Source organism: Salvia splendens, chromosome 21, assembly GCF_004379255.2.
Source record: "Salvia splendens isolate huo1 chromosome 21, SspV2, whole genome shotgun sequence".
In the NCBI taxonomy this organism is placed as follows: domain Eukaryota; kingdom Viridiplantae; phylum Streptophyta; class Magnoliopsida; order Lamiales; family Lamiaceae; genus Salvia; species Salvia splendens.
The window spans coordinates 25,330,758-25,352,367 of NC_056052.1; the positions used below are offsets into that span (position 1 = coordinate 25,330,758).

At 36.1% G+C, this 21,610-nt stretch overlaps 4 protein-coding genes across 5 annotated transcripts; 1 reads left to right on the forward strand and 3 right to left on the reverse strand.

Annotated features, from left to right (window-relative positions):
* The first annotated feature begins 1,835 nt into the window (after positions 1 to 1,835).
* LOC121784681 (calcineurin B-like protein 10) lies at positions 1,836 to 4,380 on the forward strand. Its single transcript, XM_042182881.1, has 9 exons — positions 1,836 to 2,008; positions 2,128 to 2,302; positions 2,452 to 2,534; positions 2,727 to 2,786; positions 3,073 to 3,181; positions 3,262 to 3,314; positions 3,581 to 3,661; positions 3,746 to 3,861; positions 3,962 to 4,380. The coding sequence occupies exons 1-9, from the start codon at positions 1,985 to 1,987 to the stop codon at positions 4,014 to 4,016; spliced, it is 756 nt and encodes a 251-aa protein (XP_042038815.1). The 5' UTR covers positions 1,836 to 1,984; the 3' UTR covers positions 4,017 to 4,380.
* A 26-nt stretch (positions 4,381 to 4,406) lies between these two features.
* Positions 4,407 to 10,828, reverse strand: LOC121784680 (probable serine/threonine-protein kinase SIS8). Its single transcript, XM_042182879.1, has 14 exons — positions 10,222 to 10,828; positions 8,614 to 9,054; positions 8,369 to 8,472; positions 7,199 to 7,585; positions 6,741 to 7,042; positions 6,396 to 6,436; positions 6,216 to 6,284; positions 6,009 to 6,109; positions 5,855 to 5,933; positions 5,677 to 5,775; positions 5,521 to 5,589; positions 5,386 to 5,435; positions 5,122 to 5,298; positions 4,407 to 4,979 (listed from the first exon to the last, which is right to left on the reverse strand). The coding sequence occupies exons 1-14, from the start codon at positions 10,600 to 10,602 to the stop codon at positions 4,868 to 4,870; spliced, it is 2,412 nt and encodes an 803-aa protein (XP_042038813.1). The 5' UTR covers positions 10,603 to 10,828; the 3' UTR covers positions 4,407 to 4,867.
* Positions 10,829 to 12,246: 1,418 nt separating this feature from the next.
* Positions 12,247 to 13,611, reverse strand: LOC121784428. The gene is made up of 3 exons (XM_042182566.1): positions 13,585 to 13,611; positions 12,547 to 13,077; positions 12,247 to 12,456 (listed from the first exon to the last, which is right to left on the reverse strand). Exons 1-3 carry the CDS (start codon positions 13,609 to 13,611, stop codon positions 12,247 to 12,249), a joined length of 768 nt encoding a protein of 255 aa, XP_042038500.1.
* Positions 13,612 to 17,296: 3,685 nt separating this feature from the next.
* LOC121785430 (zinc transporter 4, chloroplastic-like) lies at positions 17,297 to 19,969 on the reverse strand. 2 transcript variants are annotated; one of them, XM_042183848.1, is made up of 4 exons: positions 19,666 to 19,969; positions 19,508 to 19,565; positions 17,950 to 18,674; positions 17,297 to 17,863 (listed from the first exon to the last, which is right to left on the reverse strand). In XM_042183848.1, the coding sequence occupies exons 1-4, from the start codon at positions 19,678 to 19,680 to the stop codon at positions 17,408 to 17,410; spliced, it is 1,254 nt and encodes a 417-aa protein (XP_042039782.1). In that variant the 5' UTR covers positions 19,681 to 19,969; the 3' UTR covers positions 17,297 to 17,407. The 2 variants fall into 2 exon arrangements, with proteins under 2 accessions (XP_042039782.1, XP_042039781.1); XM_042183847.1 differs by having other exon boundaries at positions 17,950 to 18,680.
* Positions 19,970 to 21,610: the final 1,641 nt, after the last annotated feature.

The window sequence follows — 21,610 nt, forward strand, 5'->3', positions numbered from 1 at the left end:
CAAAAAAATTAAAAATTCGCGCTAGGCGATCCGGACGCTGCAATAGCGCCGCGGAACCGCCGAGCGCTAGGCGGTTTTTTTCCGCGAAATCGGCTAGGCGGCTGCAATAGTTTGCCTAGCGCACCGCCTAGCGCCGGCGCTCGGCTAGGCGGTGCGCTAGACGCTATTGTGGATGCTCTAAGTAGTAGCAATATGTTTTTTTTTTTGTTTTTTTTTTCACTTTTTAGCATTACAGGTTAGAACAATCCTTCTACAACACTAAAATTTTGTATGTGTACGCCCACTCAACACCGAAGTTGGCTAGAAAAAATCTCATAGGATAGCTTTAAATTAAAAAAAAATGTCATTATATTTTTAAAGATAATAAAGCACACTCCTATCATATCTAGACCAAATTTTGTGCTTTCACAAACCAATCAACCATTTTCAAAATATTAGTAGTACAGTATAGTACATTAGTATTTTAAATATACAAAAAAAGTCATAAAAATGAGCATGCACACAAGGATCTCTAGATAAAATTAAATTAAAGTGAACCACAATAATTATAATTTTAGGATAATAAAAAGAATCAATAAATTATAAAAAATGGTGTAGCGACAGTTCATTCGATGGCATGTAGTAACCAAATAAAAACAAGCACACAAACATATAAAATGCGCACTCGAGAATATTTTATTAGTATAGTTAAATAATACCTGATGTTTCATTTTCGCACATAAATGATACATGGTCTTTTTTTATATCGTTTTTGGTATCCCATGATAAAAATAACCCTAGGTACCAAACATACGATTTTTTTGTCATGGAGGATATTTTTAAAAATTTCAATTAAATAGAACCAAATATGTGATTTTTTTTCTTCCTTTCTTATTTCTTTTTTTTCTTCTTTAGTTTATTCTTCTTTCTTTTTTCTTCATTTTCTTCTTTATTTTTAGTATTTTATCTTCTTTTCTTCTTTCTTTTTTCTACTTACTTTATGTTTCCTCTTTTTTCTTTTCTCCTCATAATATAAATCAATAACAAAACACCTAATTAATTTAATTATTTAAAGTAATTAAAATAACTGAATATTTTTAATTAAATTATTTATACTCATTTTAGGGTTGAAACACCTAACTAAAAATATTCAACTCTTTATCGTTATGAATACTATTCACAATTTTAAATTTTGATTAAGACTATATTGATTAGTTATTAATTTAATATAAAATAATTATTATTTATTAATTACTACTAGTTTTTACTATTATAAAAATAATAGTATAATAATTAAATATAATTATAACTATAATTATGATTAAGTATATTTAAATGATATTAAAAAATAAATTAATTATTAATTTATAACATCAAAATAATAATATTAATATTGATTAATAATAATAGTAGTATAAAGAGCTAGGAGAATGAGAGAAGATATTATAATATCATTTTTGGTACTAGTTTGTTAATGCCTAAAATATCCTTTATGACACAAATGGAAAAATAAATTTGTTTAGAAGGTATTTTGGGGTGAAAATTGCATCAGGTACAAAAAATGTGATTTATAGGTACAAAAACTGATATAAAATAAAGATCAGGTACCATTTATGTGCAGGAGATTGTGCACCACAAATAGGAACTAATAAAGAGACCCGCAATCCCGTAGAAAGACATCACGATCCCCTGTGGAAAAAAAAGGATTTGCTGAGACGGAACAAAAGATATCAAATTTCTACCAAAAAAATTGGAAGTTCCAACCAATAAGAATCCTAATGAACCTAAAAAAACAATAAGGGCCCAGCAAAAATTACTTTGTTTTTGAGAGCCCATTATAAGTTCTATCCATATATGTTCTGATTGCCAACTCATACTTCATCCGATTGGTCAGGTACCGTTTATATCATTCACTCTTATTCATAAAATTCGAGGAAGCGCGGTTCTTCGCATAGCGAAAGTGTGAATTCCAGTTGACATTTTCCTCCCTCGCGCTGGAATTCGAATGGATTCAACCGCCAATTCGCTGGTAAGTTTTCCAATTCAACAACTGTTGAGATCTAGTTTTTGCAATTATGCTAACGTGCATCGATAAAATTCGTTTAATTTAAATCGTTGTTGTTGAATGTTAACGGTGATGATAAGCAGAGCTCAAGCACACTGAGTACAGAGAAATTCTGCGCGGCTTTGTTTCCTATCGTTGCGATGATCGACGCGCTGATAGTCGCGGTTTCCGGCTGTTTCGGTTGTGAAAATTGGAGTCGGAAGAGGAAGCCGCGCTTTGGATGTGAGGAGATTGCTCGACTCTCAGAAGAATCTCGATGTAAAGTACTCAGATCTTTTTTCTTAATATTTTATTTTCTCTGCTTGTTTAACTCTGGTTTAATCGGTGCTGCACACGTCTACATGATTGTTGTGAATTTAATTGATTTTTACAAACTGCTTCATATTTATTTTTGGTTAAATTTGCAGTTTCCTTTAATGAAGTGGAGGCATTGTATGAGTTGTTTAAGAAGCTAAGTTGTTCCATTATTGACGACGGATTGATTCATAAGGTATAATTACTGTAGATGATTGCTGTATCTAAGCACTCTTGGAGGCAACTTTTAAGAGCAGTTGTCTAACTTATATGTTCTGATTGTGAATCCATTAATTAGTTTTTTTACATCTTTTGCATCACTTTTTAACAGATCCACATGTATAATATCATCACATGGATCCACTCACAGATTTTAGTTCACATGTAGGAAGAGCTTCAGCTAGCTTTGTTCAGAACTGCAAGTGGCGAGAATCTTTTCGTCGACAGGGTAATCGCAACATTCTTGATCTGTCATGAATTAGTAATATACTGTATAAAGTATAATAAGTGCTAGTGCACTGAGATGGTTGACTAGACAAAACATTTGAATATAGAGGCAAACAGGTTTGTTAGTTTATGGCTTCTGTAGACCTAGATGCATACTGTGGTGAATTCATGTGAACCCAATGGAAGTGGGAAAACTATTGAATTCAATAGGGGTATTTCTTGATGGAAAAATTTGACCTATCTGTTTGTGCTACGGAGAGTTACCAGGTTTCCTGTTTTGCTTGCAGGTTTTTGATATTTTTGATGAGAAAAAGAATGGAGTGATTGAATTTGAGGAATTTGTCCACGCACTTAATGTGTTCCACCCTTATGCCCCTGTGGAAGAGAAAATAGATTGTAAGAATAGTAGATAAGAATTTATTTCTCTATTTCTATCTTCACTAACCTTGAGCTATATGGCATTCCTCATCTCGCAGTTGCATTCAAGCTGTATGATTTGAGACAAACTGGTTTCATAGAGCGAGAAGAAGTAAGCGTCTAGCTCTATGGAAATTGAAGTTATGTTTGTTAGAATCATGAAATGTTAGTTTGTTAATAATTAGAGCATGAAAGTTGATGAGATATTTAGCCGAACTGTTTTCTAATTGATAAACGTGTGTGAAGATTCACAAGTGTTCAAATATATCGAACAATTGACATATACATATCAGAAAATCACAGTTGCCCTAATTATCTTCCAGCTATTTCTAATCAAATGTTCAACTCATGTTAAGTAGACTTCACATGTTACTTCAGGTCAAGCAGATGGTGGTTGCGCTATTTGTTGAATCTGAAATGGAATTCTCTGAGGAAGTCTTGGAGCAAATAATTGATAAAGTAAGACTCTTACCAAAAGTTTACATAAGTCTATAACACGCCTACTCAAAAAATGCATTTTTATCATTACATCTTTGTTAACAGACATTTGAGGATGCTGATGCTGATGGAGATGGCAGAATTAGCAAAGAGGAGTGGAAGGCTTTCGTGCTACGACATCCCTCCTCACTCTTGAGGAACATGACTTTACCCTACTTGAAGTATGCCACTTTGTTCTTCCTCTGTCTAAGTTATCTTATTCCTTCCACCTTTCTCTGTAAATGGTGGGCTCAGTCCTCTCTCATGTTAATGATCTTTCAGGGACATCACCACTGCTTTCCCAAGTTTCGTATTCAACACTGAGGCTGATGATTGAGATGTACAGATTGTTTCTTGGATCAGTAATACTACTCGAGCCCTTGGTTGAGAGAATGGTCGCATTGTGAAATGATTGATTTAGCACAGGTTGCTTCTGGTAATTCTCTCTGTCGTTGTCAGAGACGGAAACACCGCACCACTCTCTCTCGGGATAACCGGAAGGGCAAGGATTCTTTGACCGCTCATCAGGTCCAATCAACAACAGAGCCCATGGTCGCTACTGGGAATTGAATTTCAACTTCGGTGGCAAGCTTTGGGTTTAGCTTAGTATATTTGATGCATATATCAGAGCAATTTTATGATTAGTAAGAATCAATTTTTGTGTTGATGCGATTCATGAAGCATAACCTTCTTTTTTGATATTTTTGCCTTCCCCGCTTATAACAGGTACAACTAACAAGAGAGTTTGCCTTTCTCAAATAAAACGAAAAAAACAACAATCGTCATTTTTTTCTTCTTTTGGTACAAAACCTACTGAGACCTTTTTTTTACAGTTGCTTCTTTTATGGTCTCAACAATACCCAACAACCCCTCACCCGCCCAACCCATCCATCTCTAGCTCTCTCTAAAGTAAGAGATTTATTATACATATATACTCAGCTACATTGGTGAACCATAAACCTTCTAAACTTTTCTCAAGAATTTTAGTCCCAATGTTTTTCCCTAACTGCACTTAAGAGCCACCGGTTGATGTGAGGTGAGGTGAGGTGGGTTTTGATTCTGGTTGCATTGAGCTTCACAAATGAATCACTGCCGAATCCAATTATGTTCCTCAGCAGCTGTAGCTCTGACAATTTCTGAAAACCCACTCCTGCTCTACTGGTTCTTTGAACAAGTTCCGAGCTATTGTTACATCGGAGATGTGTTTTCACGACTCTCAGTTGTTCTCTGCATGCTAAGGCGATGCACACCTTTGAGTCGAGCAATAATCTGTGCAAACGAAGGGCGTCCCTGTGGGTTTCTACAGACACAAAATTAAACTCACTTCTTAGTGTGAGTTACAATTTTATCTTCTATTCTGAGTTTGTCACATGCACACAGGAAGAGTGTGTGTAAATCATGACAAGTATGGCCAGAGAATCAAGAAAAGTTAGAAACATTACCTAATCCAGCAGTCGCGTATTATATTTGCCACAAGTGGATCAACCATGGGCGGGATGTCAAGGTGTCTGTCTTGGAATCCAACGGCTCCAACAACTTGCATCGAGTTCATTTCTGTCCATGGCACTCGGAGGGTTGCCAGCTCCCATAAAATAACCCCAAAACTATATACATCAGATCTGCAAAGATGAAAAACTGAACCTATTTAGTGAGGTGTCATTCATAATTGCTCTACGATTAAGATTACAGATGGGTCACAAACTCACTTTTCATTAGATGGTTCATTTCTTAAAACTTCTGGTGCCATCCACTCTGCCTACATATAGGATTAAATTGCGGAGTTAATATTTTTTTCATAGATATTCTAGCTTTTAACAAAACATTGGGTCGGTGTGTCTTACCGTCCCAGCAGTTGATTTAGAAGATAGGAAAGTATTGTGCTGCAGGCGTGACATCCCAAAGTCACAAACCTAAAAATAGTCAGTTATTAGCATAGATAGGAAAAAATACACTCTGTAGTTTATAACTGACGGGAAGTAATGCACAACGGACCAAACCTTAACAACCCAATTTTTATCAACAAGGAGGTTCGGAGTCTTGAGATCCCGATGCACAATGATTGGATGGCTAGTGTGTAAATAATTCATTCCCTTGGCCTGTGGAATACTAGAATATTAACAAAGGGCAAGAAACTTGATAGGAGAAACAAGTGGAATGCAACACCTAAAACAATACCACATCCATGGCCATTCTTATTCGCCTTTTTTCATCGATTTGGATATTTGGACGGTGCAGCAACTTATACAAGCTACCCCTGAAAGTAGCCAATGACTATATAAGATAGAAGATATCACTAAAGATGTTCCATTAGCCAGCGAGAGATTTTAACCTTGGGAGAAATTCCATCAGTATGGACATATTTGGGGGTCGTAACACAGCGCCCATGAAAAGAACAATATTTGGATGTCTCAGCCTCAACATAATCTCAACCTAAAACAAGCAACAAGCATAGAAGAAAAAATAAATCATTGGAAATTTTCTCTCTAGCATGTAGAATGTCATGCATAAGATGCATGATAAAAAATTCTTTGCTTACCTCACATCTAAACTGTGCTAGTGCATCACCTGATATATCTTGTTTCATAAACCTCTTCACTGCAACTTCCTGTAAGGAAATAACAATAGATAGATACATTAAAACAAGTATATTATGTGCATACTTTTTAACTTCAAGAAGAGTTACTCATTGAAAAAGAAGGATAGTGAAAAAACTCACTGTGCCATTCCATTCTGCTCGGTAGACCTCACCATAAGATCCTGTAGGATAAGCATGAGTTCAGAATACAAAAATAATATATGAACTTGATCAAAGATTCCATAATCTGAAGCATGAGCAAAATTCCTTTAACATTGCAAATCCAAAGCAACGCATTATTATAAGATGAATCAAATCTCTACACTTAGTTAGGGAATCAGTACATCTCTGATCGAAAAGCTTCAAAAAGGTAAAGCATCGGAGTTTCCAATATAATATGAGAGAAGTACATTGACTCACCCACATATATCACAAGAAAGCCACACCTTCAAAGAAGGATAAAATCTATAATAATAGAACTCTTACCTATACCAATGCGTTCACCAATCTGAAGATCCTCCCATAACATTTCAGAAACTCCATTCATTGCCGAATCAAGTTGCATATTTTGAATCTTGTTAGCATTAGACTGGTCAGTGCACGCTATGTCTACAGCTTCCTTGTTTCCAGAAGCATCAATAAGTTCGGTACCAATTGCCGCACTGTCATTTGGAATGACTTCATCCTTTCTGTCTTTGAAAGTCACTCTTTGATCATGTTGGGTATCAAAAGGTGACATATATCCCACCAGATCTAGTGGCACACGCAATTGTTCAGCTGCGTGTTTCCTGCAAATTATGTAAAATGTTGTCAGCACTACAAGGATATCCTTAACCCGTGGTCAGCTTCACACTCACCAAAGTAAGTTTTATCCTGATGCAAGCAATAAAAACATAGTACGAAGGCTCAAGAAAAATTGGTTTGCTAGCAGCAATAATATGTACCTGGGAACATCTTCCACTCGCAACTCTACTAAATTTGTGTTCTTGCCAGCAACCAATGGCATTTCACATGTTTCGCTTGAAGGTAGATAATCTCCAGTAGAATGCACCAACGGGTCCGGCTGGATTATTCCAGCAAATCTGCTTCTGTTTCTATTTGATGCAGTAGCAACCTGAGATGAGTCCAAACTTGTGCTTCCAGTTTTGGCCGTTTCATCTCCAGAAGTTGAAGATGATTCAGCTCTGGCTCCTTGGTCAGGTGCTGAAAATGAACCCATGCCGTTTGCTGCAGCAGTTGTGATATCCAACCCAAGGTTTTGAAGACGCCCACTAGGTGCTTCAGCAGGAATGAGAGCCCCAGGAGCGCCCATTAGATCAATAATATATTCACTGCACCCATTCAGAAGCATTATGTGCTATTAAGGCAACATCATATTCAACTAAAAAAGCTACTCCCTCCGTCCCCTAAAAATAGAAACATTTGAAACGGCACGGGTTTTAATGCAAAATTGGTAAAGTAAGGGAGAGAAAGAAAAGAGTGTTAGTGGAAAATGGGTCACACCTTATTAGAGAGAAGGAAATTTCCTAAAAAAGAAAGTTTCTATTTTTAGAGGGCAGACCAAAAAGGAAAGAATTTCTATTTTTAGGTGGTGTTCGGTTTCCTAGATAAAATAATACCAAGATATAATCTAGAATTGAGTTGCGAGATTATTTTAATCATAAGTGGTAAGCTACGACTAATTATCCCATGATTATCCATCTAGGATTGAGTTATCTCATGAACCAAACACACTACATATTTAATCCGGTATGCAATCTTGCAATCCGAACACCCCATTAGGGGATGGAGAGAGTATTTTTTACCAGGATAAACACGAAGATAACTCGTTCAGAAAGTCAATCTATGGGCTGACAATACTTTGTAATATTTAGTCATAACATTCAAAGGAATTCAAACTTGAACGAAAAAATTTCTTCCGTAATGGGTTTAATGGCAGGGAATTAATGATAAAATAGAGCAAATAAACGCAAAGTGAATTTGCAAAACAACCTAGGATCCTCACAAAATATTTTAGGCCTTCTGGATTTTTCCCACAAGGCAAGACCTATATGGTGAAATACAGAAAAAGCATAAAACCAAAATTTGCAAACTAGCAATAATCGAGCTGTTACCTTCCACTATCCAATTTTATCAAGTTTACAGCTCCTTCATCGGTGCCAGTATGATAACTCCCTTTGACTAGCTTACATGGAATGTCAACCCTATCAGCAAGTACCTAAAAAGGCAACCTTTTTATCAGAACTTAGTTCAGGTATTGGAAAATTCTAATCTGTAAATAGATAAGAATAAGAATCAAGAATCAGCGGTTCACATATACTGCATTACAGTAAAAAGGGGAGAGAATATCATTTACAACCTTAAAAAGTAAGGCCCTTTGGCGTGAATGGCCAATGTCAAGAGAACCCAGGGGAAGGACAACTGTATTGAAGTTGAGTCTTAACTCCTGACTCCGTGCCCTCCACCTCCAAAACATTTCTTCAACATCACTAACCGGACCTCCCATTCTTTCAACAATAAGATCAGCAATTTTTTGAACTAGAGAACTTGTTCTCTGGCTCATATTTAGAGCAAGATACTCCATGGACATAAAATGCACTATTTCTTCAAGTCTCCGAAGTTCCGTATCAGCGCTACGATTGACTGAAACCACCTCAAAGTCAACATTATTCAAAACAGATATCGCTTCGAGATCTACTAGGGATGGCATTTTGGTTTGGACCATCGAGCTGGAATCAATTCCACAAACATCATAGAATCCATCTATTACTTTCTCATCATAATTTACAACATTACAGCTCTGCATTAAGGAAAGACAAGTATTTCATCAATAGTTTGATAAACAATTCAAGACTATAGCATTATATAGGTTTTCCTTCCTTTGTTAGGAAGGGATGAGCTTTGACTAGCGCATGAAATGGAGATGAAGCAGAAGATGATTGTAATCAACTATACCATATAACTAGGAAAGAAAAAAAAATGAAACCAGAAAAAATGAAAAGATAGAAGAAAGACACAATTCAAAAGCATAAAGGCCTTTGAAATTTACCCTTAGGTGCAAATCTCTAAATGAATGTCAAATGTATATGGCAATTTTAGCAGGTTTATCAACTAAACTGTTCCCAAGAATCATATAGTAATATATTCTGGAGATGATGCGTGTTATATAGTTTGCAACAAAGTAGATAGAAACTATGTGTAACTTGATTTTCATATTACTCCAATTGAATTAATCAGATGCAAGTTTAGCAGGTTGTGACCAAACTACCAGAACAATATATATGTGTCTTCTTCATTCCAGAGAAAAATACAACCATCCCATACATGACTACATAAGAGAAAACTAGCATGCAAGCTTAGAATCATGACACTTTCACAAGTTTCTAGTCAAACACACATATATAGCATTTAATAAACGGTGTACCATAGATGACGGTAAAAAAGGTAGAAGAAAATCTTTCCCGTGGCTTGATTTTAGCATCATTCCTATAATGCCGGGACAGTTATTGTCATTAAACATATTACCAACAATGGGATATGTTAAGAAAACTCCTTTCTCCACTACTCCATTCCACAACTCATACAAACATAACATAGCAGCCTAGTCCCAACAAAATGTAGTGTACTAAAGTAGAATCCATTGCTATGTTCCCAGATTTAACTCTTAAGCACCAGTCCATCTCGCAACTCAGGCACAATGAGAAGTGTAGAACCAATAATCGTATAGCAATGAGCAAAATATGATCTGCTAAAAATAATCCACCCTTAAATAGCAAATTCACTAACCTGAATATTATAATACAAATATCACTAGCCAAAATATAGCTGACAACACTCAAAGGATCAACTCCGCAGGTATCTAAAAATTTTAGATACACTCCCAATCAACGATGCATGTAACAACTGAAACACCTAAAATTCACCTCCTCCGAAAAAAAGGCACAAAGCTAGAAGATCGATTACTCACCCAATATCGGAGCGCTAGAAATTCAGCAAGGCTCTGCGAAGGAGAGCGGCCGAGACTAATCTGCTTAACCGCGTTGATTTGAGCGGTTTCCGAGTCAACGCAGGTTTGACCTGGATCCGAGACGCTAATTGCCAGCGCCAATTGCATTTGGAACTCCTCTTCGAGGTAATTGAAATTATTGCCCGTGCCCGTTCCATCGTTCTCCGACGAAGACGCCGTCTGCGGCAAATCTGGAAGCGGAGAGGGAGACGGCGACGGCGACGGCGACGGCAAAGACGACGCCGTTTGAGCCGGCTGATCGAGCACTGGAGGCGGCTGCCGCTCCAGATTTTGGTGATCGCCGATGTGCAGCTTCCGCAGCAGGTGTTTCATCTTCGACATGCTCGAAATTATCAATTAATTTACAGAAATTATGAATTAGGAATCAAAATTAATCGCGGAACAAGGAGGAATTAATCTATAGGTTGTGAATTGGATTAAGGTTAGGGTTTATGGAGGTGTGATTTAGGGGAGGAAGTGGGGAGCGGTGGGTGAAATGGAGAGGAGTGAGAGAGCAATGAACCTTCATCGTCAAGCTACACGAGTATTTTCTTACTGCTTCCCTCCAAACCAGACACACTCTCTCTCCTCTCTCTGTATATAAACGTGTATGTATTTATGTTTGATTATTAGTACTCCCTCGTATTAAACGTTTTTCTTTTTGGTCTGTCCCATTAAAAATGAAACGTTTCTAAAAATGGAAACAATACTCTCTCTACTTTTTCTTCTCTCTTACTTTACTCTCTCTTCATTAACTCACAAAACAACACTACATAAAATCTCGTGCCGAAAAGCAAATGTTACATATTTAATGGGACGGATGGAGTATTTACATCCCCAAATTATTTTTTTCATTAATTTTGATAGATTTTATAAGTATATATTTTTGTCGGTTTGCAGCAAGTACTTGAAGTTATATCCACTTAAATATTCTAAATAATCTCTAATTTTTTTATTAATTTGTAAATATGTGTGTGTAACATTTTCCATGTCAAGAATGCCCATAACATCATTAATAATTTTCAAATATTAGTAATGAAAATAGCACATAAATACAACGAATTCAATCAATTAAACAACAAATTTTGTTTTCCAATCCGATTATTTTATCACCAATTGTACATTAAAAACTAAAATAAGATAGATAATTAATTTCAATAGTACACTAAAACCAATCACCAATCACGTTCTTGGTTTTTAGTAAAAAAATACTTGTTTTTAGATTTACACTAAACCAAAATTCAAAACTTTTTCAAATTTTATGACTAAAAAAGATACTCCCTCCATCCCAAAAAAGATGACACACTTGAGAGATGACACGAGATTTTAAGAAATGTTGTTTTGTGTGTTAAGTGATGAGAGAAAATATAATTTTATAATTGATGTGAGAGGAAACTTTTTTCAAAAGAGAAAATGTGACATTTTTTTGGGACAAACTAAAAAGGAAATTGTAACATCTACTATGAGACGGAGGGAGTATAATATAGAGATAATCTTTTAAGTTTGAATTTAGTGAAAATGTTTAGAGTAATATGACATTGACACTGAAATAGTTTGGCCTCGTTTGATTGGTCTGATTGGGATGGGTCAGATAGTGCTATTGCAATCAGTTATTCCATGACTGTTGTTACTTCACCATATATCATGTGAGTTTTGGTTGGTATGATTCATAGGACCAAGACAGTTATACTTGGTTTGATTCAGCCTTCACAAACCCTTGATAGCATATGGATTGGACAAAATTGTCCTCATAAAAACTGCTTTGTTCCAACTTTGTCCTCATCCACCCTAATTCACATACAAATTAAACACGGTTCCCCCAAATTTAGATCTACGCGCGCCAAACTCCCGCTTCACAAAAATCGGAGGACCGCTTCTCCCGAATCAACTTCCGATAACGGGCTACGTCAAGGTATGTTTTCTATCAACATTCACTTCGGATAGGGCGACAATTTCGATATGTTTTGTATCAACATTAACTTCGAATCAATTTGACTGCAATATACTTGTCTGCAAAATCCTTGAATCACCAGCGGATCCCTCCCATCCTGGCAGAATGTAAGTGTAGCGTAGGTGTGGGTCACATACGGCAAGTGTGTTTGTCGTGATTTGCCCATTCCTATTTCTGTAACGAGGTGCGTCAGCAACCGGAACTCGGACGTTGATATAGGTTCCATCTAATGCGCCAAGACATCCCTGTATTGAATAACCAAAATTAATTACACGGAGATATATTAATTCTGCATGTTTGACTAATCAAAAAACATTGTGTTTTAGGGTGCAAACCTGAAACCAATTCCAACGCCGGTCAGAGCAAGCCTCAGCTATAGGAGTGGGCTTCACTAAAAAAAGATTGTGTAGCGTCAGCAGCCCCCGTAGCACAGTGTGTATGTACTTTGACACGGTTTGTGATGACCGCATGAATCTGAATCCAACTATCCGAGCTTTTGTGTGGTGGGAAAGAACACACAGAAACATAGCAACTTGTTCTTCTACAGTGACGAATTTCTGGTCTATCAAGCCTACACGATCACGAAAAATACGACAAAGACGCCCAAATGTGTTCCTATCCATCCGTAAGTTATCCACACATGCCCGATCAGTGACACGAACAAGTCTGTCTAAATGCTTAACATGAGCAGGTATTGTGTCGAGCACAGGAGAAATTCCAACCCTATCCAATCGTTTGCGCTTGCGAGTTTCTGGGCCAATGAGGGTGATTATAAAAGATATGAGCACCATATTGATTTGATGATTCAGAAGTATTTCCTCCAATAAAATCAACACGGTTGTCAATTCATGACGCCTACGTTCACCCTGATAAAGCCAAACACAGATTTGTAACTGAACGAAAGGTGTCGGAATTAGCATAAAATCTTTAAACATGTTCGATATCAGTACAAGATCCTAGCTTCAATAAAAAAAAGACCGGCACCATTCAGAATAATGAATATACATAAGCACATAGGTGCAGCCAGTCAGTAAATTACAATCCAAAAAACACAATCGAATACAACAATCATTTATAAAAACTGCGGTTCAAACAAGTTCAAACTAGCACGAATTAGACATTCATTCGGGAAATTTCCTGAACTAATTCACAAAATCAAATTAGCGACCCTTCAGAAGGTTGAGATGAAGACGTGTATAGCAATTGAAAGCCCGTAAAATCTACAAATCAATACAGCCCATGAACCAAGATCAACGTGTGCATCCTAATCTACTGCTTCGAATAAGTTCAACCAAAACCACGTCGAATTGGGAAAAATTGGGTACGTATCAAACTAATAACGAATTAATGAAATAACGACGCACAGTGAGTACCTTAGGTATGTCGTCCTCATTAGCCATGAAGAATCGAGCAAGATTCGACGCACAATTTGAAGAGCTTTCAATGCAAAACAAAGTAATACGCTTTCAGAGAGGAATTGCAGTAAATGGGTGCCCCTCGATTCGTTGGCGTCGTTGTTATTGACAGCAAATTGCATGTCGTCGTGGGAAAAATTTGCAGCGATTTCAGGATCTTGTTTTAAACCCCCAATTGAATCGATTTCAGGACCTTGTGTTATATCAAATTGAAGTTGAGGTTAAATTCGTAGAATGAGGGAACAAGGAGAGGGATGTATTGGTCATTTGAGCAGAACACGCCTAACCAGAAGACCGACATAGTTCTTTATCGGAGAGGGAGGGTGGGATTGAAAAATATGGTTTTGGTAGGTTGCTGTCTTAATTTCTATCGGGTCAGTGGGTATATCCCGGGTATTTGGGGTTGTGTATCATACCAAACAAACCTATGATAGTGGTAAGATTGTGTGGCCTATCAAGGCCTAACAGACCAATCAAACAAGGCCTTTGAGTTTAGTGTAAATGATTGGAGATGCTTTAAGGTAATGTGGTTGAAACCTATAATTTTTTTTAGAGGGAACATCATTTTTGGTCCACCAACTTTGCCAAAGTATCATTTTAGGTCCGTGAACTTTGAAAATATCATTTTAGGTCCGTGAACTTTGAGTTAGTATCATTTGAGGTACTTTTTACTATTTCCAAATTTTTTTTGACGAAAATACCCTCAATACCTTAAAGTGTATATATTTTTAATAAATTTATCATATACTCATAATTTTTTATAAATATCTTTACAATATATTTTTGACAAATTTTCTAAATATAATTTGACCTTAAATTTTATCACTTAATTTTGTGACATGAAAGTAAAATTGCTTCTTCAATTTTTTATATTAATTTTTTTTAATTGAATAAAGAACTTTTCTTTAATAATAAAAAATTAAATAAAGATCTTTTCTTGTATGTCACAAAATTAAATGATAATATTGAAGGTCAAATTATATTTAGAAAATTTGTCAAAAATATATTGTAAAGATATTTATAAAAAGATCTTTATTCAATTTTTTATTATTAAAGAAAGTTCTTTATTCAATTTAAAAAAAATAATATAAAAATTTGAAGAAGCAATTTTACTTGCATGTCACAAAATTAAGTGATAATATTTAAGGTCAAATTATATTTAGAAAATTTGTCAAAAATATATTGTAAAGATATTTATAAAAAATATGAATATATGATAAATTTATTAAAAATATATACACTTTAAGGTATTGAGGGTATTTTCGTCCAAAAAAACTTGGAAATAGTAAAAAGTACCTCAAATGATACTAACTCAAAGTTCACGGACTTAAAATGATATTTTCAAAGTTCTCGGACCTAAAATGATACTTTGGCAAAGTTCGTGGACCAAAAATGATGTTCCCTTTTTTTTTATTATATTTTGTACTCCATATATTTTTAGAAACCAAATTATACAATTAAATGGCTAGGATATCTATCGTGTGCCGCAATTACAAATTAAAATCATTTGCTGTTATAATCAGCCTTTAAACTTTATTTTGATTAAATATTTAATTAGTTAATAGTGTATGTGGTTTTTCCAGCCTTTTAAATATTTCAAAACCTTTAAGAGCATCCGTAATGGGCGGACAATAGGCCGCCCGGTGCCCGATGCATCGTCCGCGGACTATACGCGGACGATAGGGCATCGTCCGCCCATTGTGAGCGACGCGGACGATGGTGCGGACAATGCAACGCGTAGGGATGTCAATCGGGCCAGCTCGTCGGGTTTCGGGCCAACCCTACTCGGGTTGCGGGTCAATCGGGTGCGGGCTAATCGGGTTGTGATTTCTTTCGGGTTATAAAAGCTCAGCCCTAACCCTAAAAGCTCGGGTTTCGGGCTAGCCAAGCGGGTTAATCGGGTTGCTACCGATAATATTAACATGCGATCAATCCAATAAATTATTATTAAAATTATTAATATTCATATAATGTAAAACATTTAATTATGATATATTTGAGATATATGCTTAAACTCAATCATAAACATGATCAAATACTAATATTTGAGATATTTCGTAGAATTTTAATGCATGTTTTAGAAATTTAAATATTTTTTTTGTGAATTTGAAGTTTTTAATTTATTTATCAATTATTATATTAATAAAAATTCAATATATAATTTGTATATTTAATATAAAAGTGAAAATTATTTTTTTAGTTAAAATTAATCAATGAAATGTCGAATTAGGAGTAAAAAAAAAGAATAATAGAAATTTTATCGGGTTTTCGGGTCTGACACTAATGTGTTGCGGGTTAATCGGGTGAGGGCTAATCGGGTTTTGATTTTATCGGGCTAGAAATTTCCAACCCTAACCCTATAAATTTGGCGGGCTATTCGGGCTAGCCCACGAGTTACGGGCTACATTGACATCTCTAGCAACGCGTTTTTGTTTTTATTTTTTATTTTTTAATTCCGAAAAATTTATTTATATAAATAACCCCCTACCTCACATTCATTTGTAACATTTCCATTCACTTTTCCACACTCAAATTACACTATAAAATGGATTCCAGTGAATACTCAAGTCCGAATAGTCCGATGTTTGGGGGTGGTGCATGTTGGCCGGGTACAGACCCTGACGAATATCCTTGCTTTTTTAATCAATGTAGGATTTGCCGTTTTTAATTAATCATAGTATTTTTTAATTATTTTGCATTGACATATTTGAAAACATTTAAATTAATTAACAAAACAATAGTGAAACCTATAGGGCGGCTTATAGGACGTCCCACTCCAGGTGGAATGATAGGAGGATAAAATGCTGACGTGACGGTGCATAGGGCGGGCTTTAGGGCGCCCCACTGCTAATGCTCTAACATCATTACTTCATTACTTCATTACTATTAGTATTATTAACACAATAATTATTTTAATTATGAAATAGTAAAATAATACCGCAAATAAATACAAAAAGCACATGTAAATGGGATGGGATCACTGCTGTGCAAAATGTCACATCCAAACCATTCATTTGTAAAATGAAAAAAATAATACAAGTAAATGAAATTAATCTATGGTGTAAATCACACGGCATCTCCTGTTCTGGCATTTTGCAAAGTAGAGGATCCCAGCCCATGGAAATAGTAGAGGATCCCACGGCATCACACGGCATCACACGGCATCTCCTGTTCTGGCATTTTGCAAAGTAGAGGATCCCAGCCCATGGAAATAGTACATTCAATTTAAACACCAAATTTTATTTTAAGCCGATTATTTTCTTGCTGTATAAAATTAGTTTAATAGCGAAAGGGAGGGTAGACTTTAGAAAAATAAATTTCCATTTTAATATTCCACTAGAACCATTTGAGAAAAACAAATCCACTAGAACCATTGAAAAACAAATCCACTAGATCGATGCAACATGACTTCAATTACATCATGTTTTCATTTATTCTTTTTGAAGTTTGTAAATCAACTTGTAATTGTATAGTAGTATATGATTATATTTCTAATCTAAAGGAATATAATAGAAGTGTAAAAAAAGTCCTCACCGAGCACTGATTGTACGCCCATTAAAATACAACTTAATTCATAAGACATTTTTCTATTTTTCACTTGGGGATAATTGAGAAATTATTATCAACCTTCAATTATGTACAACAATTAAAAGATCAAGAAACAAACAAGTGAAGCAAGAAATTCTTGGTCATAATCATCTCAAGAAGTTGCTCCATGTATAAGAATAAAGATTTAAATTACAACAACAATTTTCACTTCACATAGCTTCTCATCAACTAACTAAGCCCACAATGCTAACAAAGACATCAATGCAGCCCCCAAGAACAAGAGCAAATACGAAACAAACTGCAGCCTCGCGTTGCAGCTCATTCGCTTGCTCAAGAAATCAGCCGCGATCAGATCGACGAGCGCCATGTACACAAGGATCCCAGCAGAGATGGAGTCCAACACGCCCTCGATCACCAGCGCTCTCGGGCTTCTGGCGTTGTAGAACGAAGATATTCCGATCCCAATACCTATCCCCATCGGGGTTGTTATAGCGAAAAAGCATGCCATCAGGGTCGACTGGAGGGTCCGTAGCTTCGCCTGAGAGATGCAGCCTCCGAGAGCGAAGCCTTCGAAGAACTGGTGGAACGATAGTGCTCCGATCAGAGGCCTAATCGTACACGGACTGTGTGAAACTCCAAGCGATAGGCCGATGATCACCGAGTGTGAAACTATGCCGAGTTCAAGAACCTGCATATGCAAATTTAGTCAGAAACAGAGCGTTGTTTTACAAAATTTGATTTCCCAGTCATGTTAATTGGTAGAGATGAACATGCCTGTGAAACAACAATGTGGCGAGCGGTATTATCTTCGCCGTCCCCGCCCCGAAAGTTGAACGAATGCGAGTGTGAGTGACCGTGTTGATTCTCGCCCCGATGCCCTTGGCATGACCCTTGCTCTTGCGAATGACTGTGCCTGTGATGCGCCGCGTGCGCGTGCATCCCAACGATGTGCATGACACCCCCTTCCTCTTCTCCAAAGACCTTTGCGCCATGCCCACTCGTCTCGACCGAAACTATCCCGGATTCGTCTCCGGTTTCCGACAAATCAGCCTTGGCAAGTTGGCTTTCTTCCTCCTGTTTCCTCTGCTTCCTCTCGTAGTACTGTGTCCCGACAAAATCAGCTAGCAATGTCCCCAGAGCGGCCATCATCGCGATGAATCCCGAGAAGGGGAACTTCAAAAATGGGGATTTCGGTAGGCAAGCATTGGTTAAAGCCTTGGTGGCATCCGGTAGCATGTGTACGAATCCCGTGGCGAGGATGACGCCAGCAGCAAAGGCTTTGGCAGCAACGAACAAGTTAGAATCTGTGCGCAAAAACCGACGCTTCTTCCCAACTAATGGAATGGCCACGCCACCGACTCCCATAATTAGGATGGCAGCAATCGCAATGAGCTTAAGGATAAGAGAGAATGAGTCGTCTCGACATCCTTCATCGTCTTCCCTGTAGGATTTACACGCAGCACTCGACAAAGAATGGGATATGTTCTGCACAAATGAACCTTCACCTCCACCAAAACGAGTGGAACAAGTGTCAGTCTTTCTAGTTCTACAATAATTCAAAGTAAATGCAAGAATTGCGTTTGCAACAAGCGAACACCGGTTCAATCACAGATAAACAGAACACATAGTTACTAATACTAAAGGAACTACAAACAACCTGACAACATTGCCCGATACAAAAGGATAAGGCTATATAAACAAAAGGCAAAAGAAAAAAACCAAAATCTCATAAATCACAAGCCTCATCCAGCCAAAAATCCAAAGAAAAAATCACCAGAGTAGGAAGAGGGCCAAAAGTGAGTACTACTAGTTCTAGTACGAGAGAAACAGTACATATCACAAAACTACGCCGGAAATAGTAACTCAGCTAGATACACAATCAAGTTGTAATCTGCACTAGTGAAACAATGGAAATGCTAAATTCCAAGAAGAGCAAAATTGACCCAACAAACGCTCAAGAATGTACAGGAACGATTCACTAGTTGATTGTGAAGGTGTCCTACAAAAGCAGAGGATTCAAGCAAGAAAACAGCAAACTCAATAATCAAAATCATTTCCCAGATTACATATTAAAAGACCTAAATATGCATATACTCTTTAAAAGGAGTCACTCAGCTAAGCTACAGTCTCACAGTTGTGAACTTAAAATCAGACTTTTCACCTCAAAATTCACCACTTAAGCCACACCATAAAACACTATATTCCATGATCAAAAGCTGCAGGTTTTCATATGTCAAGCATAAACTTAAGCAAACAACATAAACAAAATTAAAATTCACTATTTCCACATCAAGCACAAGACCAAAACCCAAAGAAGGCAGCTTAAATTTACCAGAATAAACCCGAACCCTCTCCCCAAATCCCCCTCCCCACACAACCGGCAACTGATCCTGCACCACAATTCAAAAATCAAGCAAACATCAAAACCAATCACTCATAAATCCAATTAAACCAAAACCCTCTATCGATTGTAACGCCGAAGGAATTTACCTCGAGAAGCGACATCAGAAGCAGGTGAAAACCCCCTATAACCAAGATTTCCACCCTTAATTTGGAGCTTTCCAATTCAATTCCACAAAAAACGCATCGATTCAAACAGCAGAAGTCGTAGCGAGTCGCAAAACGCACGGAATGCGGCGAAGGAGATCGTTGAAAAGCGGAGGAATAAAAGTATTTATAGAGATGACGTCGAGATGCGAGGATGTAGTAGAGATTTGCAGAGGGAGAAATGTTGACATTTTTAGAGAGAGAAGGCAGAGGAGAGGGAAGAAACAGGGGATGCTGAGAGAGAATTAGAGAGAATGTGTCGACACTTTACGTAATGTTTATTATTGTTTTTATTTTATTTTATTTTATTTTATTTTATAATCATTTTTGGCATTTTCAGTTTGGGTTTATGTTTATCTCACTTTATCTTCTGCATTAGTTATTTTCCTATTTTATGACAATCAAATCTAGTTTTCTCAGATATAATTTTATTAAAAACGATAATTATGTGTATAAATGTTTAAGAAGTAGTAGTAGTAGTGTATATATGGTTATTATCTCATATTGTGATAAGAAAAATCTCGTTTTTTTAGGATACAGTAGTACATATTTTTCTTGAAAACCATAATTATGGGTATATATATTTTAAGAAATAAAATTGAACTTGGCATTGGTTTGATGGATAAGGTAGTCATTTTAAAATTAATTTCTCAAGGATGAGGGCTAGTGATTAGTTATCTATGATTTTAACATGTACTTAAGTTATGAAATTTGATCACGTTAATCTCGTAAAAATAGAAAAATAAAATAGGAGTATTCAATTAAGGAATTTAGTTTTTCATGATTTTCTAATTATATATTCCACGTCTTTTGATAATGTTTGAAAAAACATTATTTTGGTAGAAATTAAAAAAATTGTGAATTTTCACAATAGATAAATAGCATTTAAATTACAAATTCCGTAACTGAAACACTATATCCTTCCATTCCAGCTAAGATGACACGTTTATTTTTTGCGCGTATTTTGAAAAAATGATATAAATAGTTAAAGTAAAGATAAAGTAAAGTAAGAAATAAAATAATAAAGAGTAGAGTCTCTTTTATACTATTTTCTCTCGTACTTTAATTTATTTTCACTTTAACTATTTATTAGTATATTTTTTAAAAATAAGTGTGAAAAATAAATGTATTATCTTATATGAGACAAATTGAGTATTATCTTTTTTAATTGTGTGCAAGATTCCTTAACTCAATTTATAAATAATTTATCTTGTATCTTGGATCCTCTTAAGCTTATTGGACGTCCACTTAATCCAAATGAGCACTGACTAATTTTTAAATACACATAAATAAAAAACTTTGATGTAACTTGCGTCTAATTTGCGTGATTTATTGACTTGTCACTTGATGCCAAGGCACAACTAGCTAAAAACAAATAATTACCCGTTATATATATCAAATCTCATCCTATAACATGGTTGGTGTGACATCATATTATTTGTGAAAGCAAATAATAATATATACTTTAAAAAATATTGGATGCTCATAATTGTAATGTTAGGTCTCAAAATTAATAGTGATACTTCAAATCAAGGAGCAATTATTGTAGTATAGGTATATTCCATGCGTGACTAAAAATAGTACTCCCTCCGTCCCGGACTACTCGCACATTTCCTTTTCGGCACGAAGATTAAGGAATGAGTGTATAGCAAAGTCAACAATTGCGGCTGTAGGTGATAATTTTTACTAAAAATGGAAATGGTGCAAATAACTTGGGACGCCTAGAAAGGAAATAAGTGCAAGTAGTTCGGGACGGAGGGAGTACGTTGCTTGTAATAAAAGTCAAGTATGCGGATGGTTGCATTAATTTTTTATTTACAATGCTAGCTCTAAACCTAATGTGGTTTTAGTGATTAAGATATGTGTCTTCCCACCATTTAAAAATTAG

Coding starts and splice junctions, on each gene's coding strand:
- LOC121785430 (XM_042183847.1), bottom strand. Junction 18,681..19,507: donor GAGGGTTCGGGTTTATTCTG/GTAAATTTAAGC, acceptor GTTTTGGTGGAG/GTGAAGGTTCATTTGTGCAG. Junction 17,864..17,949: donor GCCACATTGTTGTTTCACAG/GCATGTTCATCT, acceptor TTGCATATGCAG/GTTCTTGAACTCGGCATAGT.
- LOC121784681 (XM_042182881.1), top strand. CDS start 1,985: ATGGATTCAACCGCCAATTCGCTG. Junction 2,787..3,072: donor AGAATCTTTTCGTCGACAGG/GTAATCGCAACA, acceptor TTTTGCTTGCAG/GTTTTTGATATTTTTGATGA. Junction 3,662..3,745: donor TGGAGCAAATAATTGATAAA/GTAAGACTCTTA, acceptor CTTTGTTAACAG/ACATTTGAGGATGCTGATGC.
- LOC121784428 (XM_042182566.1), bottom strand. CDS start 13,611: ATGGCTAATGAGGACGACATACCTAAG. Junction 13,078..13,584: donor ATGAGGACGACATACCTAAG/GTACTCACTGTG, acceptor TGGCTTTATCAG/GGTGAACGTAGGCGTCATGA. Junction 12,457..12,546: donor GGCGTTGGAATTGGTTTCAG/GTTTGCACCCTA, acceptor TATTCAATACAG/GGATGTCTTGGCGCATTAGA.
- LOC121784680 (XM_042182879.1), bottom strand. CDS start 10,602: ATGTCGAAGATGAAACACCTGCTGCGGAAGCTGCACATCGGCGATCAC. Junction 6,285..6,395: donor GAGCAGAATGGAATGGCACA/GTGAGTTTTTTC, acceptor ATTTCCTTACAG/GAAGTTGCAGTGAAGAGGTT. Junction 5,934..6,008: donor CTGATGGAATTTCTCCCAAG/GTTAAAATCTCT, acceptor GGCTACTTTCAG/GGGTAGCTTGTATAAGTTGC.